At 44.6% G+C, this 10488-nt stretch overlaps 1 protein-coding gene across 2 annotated transcripts in view; it reads right to left on the bottom strand.

Moving 5' to 3' along the window:
- The window catches only part of SVEP1 (sushi, von Willebrand factor type A, EGF and pentraxin domain containing 1), a 503752-nt gene that overhangs the window by 86531 nt on the left and 406733 nt on the right, over positions 1–10488 (bottom strand). For both annotated transcript variants that reach the window (XM_040360718.1, XM_040360710.1), the window contains exons 39-40: positions 3756–3972; positions 1579–1734 (exon numbers count right to left, since the gene is read on the bottom strand). In XM_040360718.1, coding sequence (XP_040216652.1) covers positions 1579–1734; positions 3756–3972 — 373 coding nt within the window. The remainder of the gene's footprint in view (positions 1–1578; positions 1735–3755; positions 3973–10488) is intronic.

Below are 10488 nucleotides of genomic sequence, written 5' to 3'. Positions count from 1 at the left end.
ATATACATTTTTTTCCTTTAAAATCACTTAAGCTGTGCAGTGGAGTGCAGAAAAAAAACAGCTTACTTGGCATGGTATGAACAAGCTCTAAATGCTCACAAAGACATGGCTACTAATATGAGTGTACATATTAGAATGGAATTTACAGAATTTAGCAAGAATGTCACTGAATAATCATTTAAATATTAATTCAACTGCTTCCTAAAATCTATGCTCAGCTTTAAGCTGGCCAAACACACACACAGAGCAAAAAACTGAAAGATCTCCACTTTTAGCATCAGACAGCAGATATAATAGCAGGGCTTTTTTTCAGCCGGAACTTAGCGGAACAGCATTCCACCACCTCCAGCGCTGGTCCCTCGCGCTCTGCTTAATGCTGTCACTTATAAACAGAAAAGCCCTGCTTCTCTGTTTACAAGTGACAGCATTCTTCTCCCGGCGGCACAAAACCCTCCTTGCTCTGGTTATCCTTCAGTGCGGTTGCCATTCTGAGCGAGTACACCTACTCCTATGAGCAAACATCCTCTTTTTACTCCTATTACAGCCAGCCCTACCCTGAGATCTACTGCTACTAGTCATCTTCTGCAATGTGAATTGTGAACTTTGCCTCTCTGTTCACATAAAAGTGAACACACCCCCCTGGCTTCCTATTGGCTGTCAGTCCTGGGACACTGTGCCACCTCCAGTTCGTGCTGCATGCTGCTTGGAGCGCTGCTCCTCTGCTGTTCTAGGGATGGAGTGCTGTTGTATCTCACCTGTAATGGACATGTCTGGAAATGTCTGGAGTACTCCAGGGAAACCAAGTGCACTGTGGGGTATGACACTCAACATGCACAGAGCACACTGTACTCACATAGTGTACACTGCATGCATGCACAACGAATCACCATCACACTGATCCCCAATGTCTCCTCTCTCCCCCCACCTAGCACCAGTGCAGCAATGCCCCCCTGACTCCACACTGATCCCCAATGTCCCCTCTCTCCCCCCACTTAGCAGAAATTCCCCCTCTCTCCACACTGATTTCCAATGTTCCCTCTCTCCCCCATTTAGCAGCAGTGTTCCCCCACTTAGCACCGATGTCCCCCCTCTTCCCCCACTTAGCACCAATGTCCCCCTCTTCCCCCACTTAGCACCAATGTCACCCCTACCCCCCATTTAGCATCAATGTCCCTCCTCTTGCCTCACTTAGCACCAATGTCCTTCCTCTTCCCCCACTTAGCACAAATGTCCCCTCTTCCCCCACTTAGCACCAATGTCCCCCCTACCCCCCTTAGCAACATTATTCACCCTACCCCCCACTTAGCACCAACGTTCCTCCTCCTCTCCAACTAAGCACCAATGTTTCCCCTACCTCCTACTTAGCAGCAATTCCCCCCACAAGAACTGGATTACCACTGCAGAACTTTTACATGTTTGACAGGAGTGAATTTATGATTAAAGTAAAATTAAATACAGCATTTATTTAGGTCTTTTCTGCAATATAAATACATTTTTTCTCCAAAGTATCAACTGAGTTAACCAGATAAAATGCAAATACAGACTGTGAATTATCAATTAAGTCAAATAAAAATGTACCTCTATTTCATATCCTGCATTACACTGGTACAAAACGGTGTCTTGGTAGATGAATCGTGTTCCAAGCACTGATCCATGGTTTGGGGCTGCTGGCTTTTCACATGATATCGGAGAGCATACGTCATCACTTAATGGAGGTAACCAGTTACCATCAGTCTAAATGAAAAAAAAAATAATAGTATTTTGATCAGCTGATCTTAAATGTTTTGAGGTTTACCTTAGGTGTATAATATATATATTGCTGCACAAAATCTCTGCCTTTTATAGACTGTGTATAATCAGCACACTAATATGATCCCAGGGGACTTTTGCTGCAAAAGGGAAAAAAAATAATTTAGCAGGGAGGCTGTCTGCATATATAGTTGGTTCCTTAATCTGATTAGATTGTTAAGCCACCAGAAGAAGCAACATTTAGTGTTTTGGGGCCATACAGGGTCCCCAGTATCAAGCAGATGTTAACTAGAACTGTTTGGTTTACGGCTGGCAACTCCGTTTAGCTCCCTGCTTTCGGGCTTGATTTAATTGATGGAAACCTCAGAATAAACCATTTGGAAAAAGATGACTAAAGCCCTGTACACACGATCGGTTTGTCTGATGAAAACGGATTGTTTTCCATCAGTAAAAAAAACAGAACGTGTTTTAAAATTTTCTTATGGATAAAAAACTGATAGAAAAAAACGATCGTCTGTGTGGAACTCCATCGGAGAAAAATCCACACATGCTCAGAATCAAATCGACGCATGCTCAGAAGCATTGAACTTCAATTTTCTCAGCACGTCGTAGTGTTTTACGTCACCGCGTTTAGACACGGTCGGATTTTTGACTGATGGTGTGTAGGCAAGACTGATGAAAGTCAGCTTCATCGGATATCCGACGAAAAAATTCATCAGATTCGATTCCATCAGATATCCGATCGTGTGTACAGGGCATTACTCCTCTAATTCAATCACTTGTTTGTGTAAAGTTCAGATTTAGCTATGGCACTCTGTAAACAACAGGCTTTATACAACAATAGCGCTAAGGAGACCGAGGTGATAAAGGAAAAATGTGAAAAATGATAAAGAGTTTTACTAACTGATGGATAGATTATATTATATTAATGTGTTTTTTTCATATTTACCAAGAAAAAAATGGTTATGATTGACAATAAACGAAAGTTGGCCACTGGCTTTGGGTACACTGGGAAACTCTGCAAGGTATGTCAGCATATATGTAAACATCTCTATCAACCTGCTTTACATCACTAATGTCAAATGTTTGTGCCTATGTGGATGGGCTTTTATTATTATTATTATTGTATAGGATTTATATAGTGCCAACAGTTTGGTTTTTCATGCCAATATACAGTCTAAGATTGTAAAATTAGCTTGAAGCAGGTTAAATGCAGGTAAGTGAGTTCAAATGCACCTGCCAATGAATGATGAATTATATCAGAAGTGTCTGGACTGATGCCAGCGACACAAGCCCAAAGCCTGTTGACCTAGACCTCTAAAGTAACTACAGGGTCGAGTTTATCATTCTTGTTACACAGATATGATAGCATTGCGCATAGGGGTACGCAGACTATTGCATTAGGGTGTGCTCCCCAAAGCTGATACGCATATGTGTGTGTGTGCGCATCTGTATATATATGTCAGTAGGGCAGTGCACAGTGTCAGTTTTTATTTTAATTATTTTTTTATTTTTTTTATTTCTAACAATTGAATTTTTTTAATTATTTAAAAAACTAAAACAATGAGATTTTTTTTTATTTGGTGAAGTGTCAGGGGTCTAAACAGGGAAAATATGCACCACACGGAGTGATTAGGGTGTGCCCAGGCACACCCTGTGTGCACACTTATGACATTGCGATATCCGTACAATTTTTTTATAAAAAATATATGGGTGCTTTGCCTTTTCATTTTATAGTACAGCAAATTCTGTGTATTTCCAAAGTAATATAAAGTAATTTACCGTTCTCGGGCTTGCCCATTGTTTATTAATGAGTGTACACTTTTATTATTACACATAAGTAAAATTAAACATCTACAGAAGTTTATTGCATCATAACCAACAAAAATACAATTTTGATTTAATTCACAATTATTAACATTATTTGTGCATTTTATAGATATAATTAGGAGAAATGCAATTTTATTTCAATTACTTTGAACATTAAAGCAATAAAAGCTATTTACCATACAAGTTGAGGTACTTGGTCCTGATAATGTATAGCCAGGTTTGCAATCAACAGTTATTGTTTTATTAATATCATAATCTGCCTTTAGTTTTACTGTGTTTGTCTGTAGTGTACATTTTCTGGGAATGCATAAAATTTCCTCTGTTGACCAAAAACCATCTTCCAGACAAGTTTTCGTTGCTGTATTTGAATCCATTATATAACCATCTTGGCACCTTAAAGAAGAATTACAGGCATCAAAAACATCCTAATAATAATACTGTATATAAATTAAACCACATGTAGTCACTTCTGTAGTCAACAAAATCTAGCTCCAGGGTACAAAAATTATCATAGATATTTATACCTTCCACTTTTGAGATGCACCAAGATTACTTCACTGCCCCATATATATAGTTTATCAGTAATACACAAGCTTATGGGTAATCCTCTAAGGCTGGAGGAATGGGAACACACACAATTCAGTCACCTCTTCTTACTTCCCTGGGGGTTTATATGCACTTAAAAAATGGAGCATGGCAAACAGTCATTAATCATTGTAACAGTAATGAGGTTGAGACACTCCGAAAAACTGAACAAGAAAACTGAATGGTAGAATGGTCTACTCTGTTAAAAAATTCACCAATCTGTGGCAAAAGTTACATTAAAATTTCTGGGGCAGATTCACGTAGATCTGCGGCGGCGTAACGTATCTCATTTACGTTACACTGCCGCAAGTTTTACGGGGGAAGTGCTTGATTCACAAAGCACTTGCCTGTAAACTTGCGGCGGCGTAGCGTAAATCCGTCTGGGCAAAAAGCCAGCCGAATACAAATGGGGCGTGTATCATTTAAATTAGGCGGGTTCCCGCGCCGAATGTACTGCGCATGCTCCGTTTAGAAATTTCCCGCCGTGCTTTGCGCGAAATGACGTCGCACCGACGTAATTTTTTGAACGGCGACGTGCGTTACGTCCTTTCCTATTCCCGGACGACTTACGCAAAAAAAAAAAAATTTGACGCGGGAACGACGGCCATACTTTAACATGGGACGTCTAAAGATAGGCCAACAAATAGCAGCTTTAACTTTACGCCGGGAAAAGCTGACTAGTGACGACATAAGAGAATGCGACGAACGCGCGTACCTTCGTGGATCGCCGTAAACAGCTAATTAGCATACCCGACGCGGAAAACGACGCAAACTCCACCCAGCGGGCGCCAAAGTATTACACCTAGGATCCGAAGGCGTGCGAAGCCGTACGCCTGTCGGATCCTAGCCAAAAGCCGTCGTATCTTGGTTTGAGGATTCAAACTAAAGATACGACGCATCAAATTTGAAAATACGCCGAAGTATCAGTAGATACTCTGGCGTATTTCTTCTGTGAATCTGCCCCTCTGTCTGTAGGGTCAGCAAGGAATTGACACAATTCATACTCCCCTGGCCTACAGACATCCTGAGAAATTACAAGTGATATGCCATGTAAATTGACTAAACATTTTTGAAAATTTAAAAGACCTTCTGTTTCACCTCAGAAATGGCCATTAATAATTCTTCTATAACATGACATAGCAGACCACTAACAAACATAGATCTGCTAATGAGGCCTATCATATAACCCATTCCAGACTGTTTATCCAGGCCTGGATTATAAAACCATTAAGACATGACATGAATAGCTTGGCAGTCATTAAGGCAATATATCTGTCTTAGTGTTTCCACTTACAGAGTTTAAGGGCTCTTTCACAGGGACGTGTCCTTGTACACTGTGCAGGGATGGACCTGTCAGAGCTTCGTTCTCCCCTATGAGGGATCGGATGAAGACGGACTGTAGAGTCCGTTTTTATCCGATCTGCCAGACGGATGGAAAATGGGGTTTCCATCCGTCTGAATTTAGCGGTTTCGGAGCGGGTCGGATGTCAGTGGATATGTCACCGCTGACATCCGTCGCTCCATAGACCTGTATTGAGCGTCCGTTCAAGTCCGCCTAAAAAACTGAGAGGCGGACCTAAACGGTCCACCTGTGTGAAAGGGGCCTTAGGCATATCCTAAATGTTTTAGACAGCAGTGGAATGGAGAATCAACATTTCCTGGCTGAGCTAAAATCTATACTGTACATCCATTTTGTGATTAAACTAGGGGAATTGGACTACATGGAGCAGGCCACTACCATCATTTTAAGACTGAACACCCTCAAGGGCAGCAGGCCAGTGAGATACATAACTTCTTCTTAGGAAGGCGCATTTCAATGTTAGGCCATGAGTCATCTTGTTCAAAAGGTACTTTTATGCTGCATGATAAACTATGGGTTATTATATTGTGGTATACTCAAAGTATTAATGCATTTGAAAAGCTGTATTTGAGGGAGCGGCAGCTGCATGATCATAAACATTATGGCACTTTTTTTTATAAAACTACTGTCGACAGCTGGCACTTGCATGGAGTCCCTTCTGTAAAACTTGCAGCCTTGTTGTCCACAGGTAGGTTCAAAAGCTGCGATGGAGGAAGCAGAAACCAAAAAGTTGGCTGCCAGACTCCTTTGGAATGCAGCACAATCTTTTTGGTTTCTGATTCCTCCACATGCCAGAACCAACTGCTGACCGTTATGAAAAAATAGCCATATCTTATGTACAGTACCATGTGAGCCATTTCTTATGTACCATGTGAGTTTCTAATTTACATGCACCTAGTTGGTGATTCTGATGACAATGTGAATCAGAATGACAGGCATGCCGTGTGGACGTGTGTGAGAGCGCGAGTAAGGGCTCCTCCCACCTGAACTCCTCCGGGAAGTCAATAGCATGCAGCGGCGTGTCATGTGAGAGGATGACTGGAGCTCTGTACACCTTCACAACCCCGAGTACGATAGCTCTGCTGGGCAGAAGAAGGAGAGAGAGGGTTGAGAGTGACTTACCGCACTCTCTCCCTCAGTATTCATGGGCTGATTCCTCTGTCTGTCAAGCAAGTAGCGGCAGAATGAGGGACTGGATGATCGGAGCTTAGTCACAGTCACGGTCTGAAGACCGGCCGGTATTTTTGTCTCCCTCCCTCAATCTTTAGCACCTACAAGGGATTCTTGCGGGCTCCCCCTCCACTATCCCCCTGTAAAGCAAGATAAGCTTTCCAGCAGGCAATATACACACACGGTCGGTGTGTGGGAGGTAAGCGGTGGAGATAACCACATAGCCAGTGGATGGGACAATTATAATTACAATTACATCTGCAGAGATTCTCTGGGACAGGGATCTCCTGCTCATGTTGGCGCTTTCTGAAACCTCTTGCTGAAGCCCTGGAGCCTTTCATTAAAGCTCCATGGTGCCTGTGTCTGTGCTCGGGATGGTCTGCATTACTTGGAGGTGAACCTGCCAGGTGCTATGTGGTGGCTTCTTGATCAACACAGAGCCATTTGGAGTCGTAAATCCTGAGCAGTGAGTACCCAGATACCTCAGATATTTCAGAAAAGCTGCAAGGGTGTTTATTACACATATGGATAAGCGGAGTGAGTAGGGCTGTGCTTTCTCAGGAGAACCCCCAATTGTATCAACTGTATTAACTGTGCTGGCTACTGGCTACATTGCTTCATAGCTATATTGCAATACTACTACATTGCTACATTGATGCATTGACAGACTGCCATTGCTACTTTAATTTTTTTTTTTATACCAATGAATTACCAAAAAATCAAACAAATCTATTTTGATCTCTGAACTTCTCCTTTGAACTTTTTCTGGAGAACTCGTAATTTTGTCAGCTCGGTCTGCTTCTGGCTACTAGCTACTTTAAACATTTCTGCAACATTAGTGGACTATCACATTGCTACATTTAACTGTTTTACGGAATATGTGAATACCGGTATTTGATGGTGAATTAAAAAAAAAAAAAAGGAATAATTACTTAAAATCACTGACTATGTCAATGGATGGAGAGCAGAAGTTCTGAGTGAAGCTCTCCAATCCCCCCCTCCCCCCTGGGCTAAGAGAGATCCTGTAGCGACCGTGCGGTCTGCCTGATTAGCCAGAATACACTCAGCTGAGGAATGCCGACACGCCGTCAGACTTCACAGAAGTTGGCAGGAGGGATACGTGCTTACCTCTCCCCCTGTGCAGTGGAGCTTGATCGTCAAGGGGACGGGAGAAAGGCAGGGATGGAGCACAGCATGAACCAGATTATGAGGGGACGCATTGCCACCAAACCAGACCCCAAGTTAGACTGGGGATCACTGACGCCAGGCCGCGGCACACCGAGGAAAGAACAGGGGTCACCGGTTCTTGGAAGGACAGCACCCGGAAGCGGCAAGATGGTGAGTGGTCCTGGACACAACCAAAAGCTGAGTCAAAACAACATGGAAAATGGCAGGAGGTCTCTGGGAGCAGAGCAGAGCATGGAGTTATTAGCAGGGGAGGTGGAAGGCAAAGATAATCCCTTAAAGACACAGAGAGACCCACAGGTAGAAATCTCTGATATCAGCTCCCCAATGGCAGATGGGGGAAAGATGCTAGCCCAGGATGATGAGGTACTCAGGGAGAACAGTGATCCTCTGGTGGCAGAAGAGGAAGGCATGGAGGTGGAGGGGACATGGACGAAGGCAAGTACAGACTCCTATGGAATGGGAGCTTCAGCAATGCCCCAAGTGGATCAGTACCCCTGCACAGAGCAAAGTGGGGGTAGCATTTCCCCGGGACCAAAGTGGTTAGAATTGGACATTAGAGAACTCCTAAAAGCCCTACCTACCAAAAAAGATATCCAACAATTAATTTCTGCTGTAGAGTTATCGTGTCAGCAAGCAGTGGAGGGCCTGAGAGAGGAAACCTGCGTTTTGGGACACAGAATAGAGGCATTAGAAAATGGTAAGGATGGAGTGACTCAAACAATGGTCAAGTTGAAAGAGACTGTGAGACAGCAAGAGGAGACCCTAAATCTATTTCAAGACCAATTGGATGATCACGAAAACTGGGACCGCAGACAAAATATCTGCATAAAAGGAATATTGGAGGCGGTACAAACATCGTAATTGCTACCTAGCAATTATTGCGACAAATAATGGGGGACTCTGCACCGGAGAATATAGAGATTGACAGGGTTCACCGCATACCATCAAATGCCATTTTAAATGCAGAAAGACCAAGAGATATTGTGTGCAAAATGCATAGATTTACAGATAAAGATTTAATTATGAAAATTGCACGTGGCAAAACGGAAATTGAGTTTGAAGAAATGTATGTGTCCCTTTACCCGGATTTGTCATGTAGGACTTTAATGCAGAGGAGGGCGGTCCGACCAGTGTTGGAGGCCCTGCGTGCAGTAGAAGTGAAGTACAGGTGGGGATTTCCATTTAGCCTGACAGCCTTACGAAATGGAAAAACAGCTACCCTTCGTACCAGAGATGATATACAGGTGTTTGCAGAGACATTAGACTTGCCCCCAGTGGATTTTGTAGATCCGAGGAAGACTAGCTTAGGAAACCCTTTACAGCCCCCAGAGAAGTGGCAGCAAGTGCCTAGGAGAAATCGACGTAGAAATCGCTCAAATAGACAGAAGGAGATTTGAAAGGAACTATACTTATAGGCAGGGCTGGACTGGGACAAAAATTTGGCCCTGGACTTCATCCAGACCGGCCCACTGGGGCGCTGCCAGGGCGTTAAAAAAAGTCCTCCAAGTAGCATCTTTGGGGCGGTGGAGGAGCGGTGTACAAACTGCTCCTGCCCATTGAAATGAATGGCTGAAGCGCCTGCAAAGCACTTCGGCAGCAGTGCTACATGGGCGCATTTAACCTTGAATTTGGCTGCTAGTGGGGGTTAAAAGCGTCTGCTAGACGCCGAATAGTGCAGCTAAAATGACAGTAAAGTGCTGCTAAAACTAGCAGTGTTTTACCGACAATGCCTGCCCCAGTGTGCAAGCAGCCTAAGAGTCGGGGAGTGAATGAGACAGAAGAGGGAGCTGAGAGACAGAGGGGGGGGAGCTGAGAGACAGAGGGGGGAAGCTGAGAGACAGAGGGGGGGGAGCTGAGAGACAGAGGGGGGGAAAGCTGAGAGACAGAGGGGGGGGAGCTGAGAGACAGAGGGGGGGGGAGCTGAGAGACAGAGGGGGGGGAGCTGAGAGACAGAGGGGGGGGGGAGCTGAGAGACAGAGGGGGGGGGAGCTGAGAGACAGAGGGGGGGGGAAGCTGAGAGACAGAGGGGGGGGGGCTGAAAGACAGAGGGGGGGGAGCTGAGAGACAGAGTGGGGGGGAGCTGAGAGACAGAGGGGGGGGAGCTGAGAGACAGAGGGAGGGAGCTGAGAGACAGAGGGGGGGGGGGGGCTGAGAGACTGAGGGAGGGAGCTGAGAGACAGAGGGAGGGGGGAGCTGAGAGACCAGGGGAGGGAGATGAGAGACAGAGGGGGTGGTCTGAGAGATAGAGGGGGCTGAGAGACAGAGGAGGGGGCTAAAAGAGAATGGGAATGAGAGACACGGGGACTGAGAGACAGAGGGGGGGGGACTGAGAGACAGTGGGGTCTGAGAGAGGCTCTGTTTTAAAAAACGGCCCACTGAGACATCGGCCCACCGGGAAACCCCCTGTAGTCCCTATGGCCAGTCCATCCCTGCTTATAGGGAAGACTGGGAGAGAGAGACAATGGTTGAAACAGGAAGGAAGAATAATTTTGTTTAATTCGTGTTTTTTTCTCTTTTTGGGTTTTTGTTGTTTTGGGGAGAGGGGAATCCCCCTTTCCCCCCCTTCCACCTACCCTTTTTTTTTTCTTTTTTTCCCCTCAGAGGAC

This window comes from Rana temporaria, chromosome 1, assembly GCF_905171775.1.
Source record: "Rana temporaria chromosome 1, aRanTem1.1, whole genome shotgun sequence".
Lineage (NCBI taxonomy): Eukaryota > Metazoa > Chordata > Amphibia > Anura > Ranidae > Rana > Rana temporaria.
Note: the sequence above shows the minus strand (reverse complement) of the source record. Positions and strands in the feature narration are given on the sequence as shown.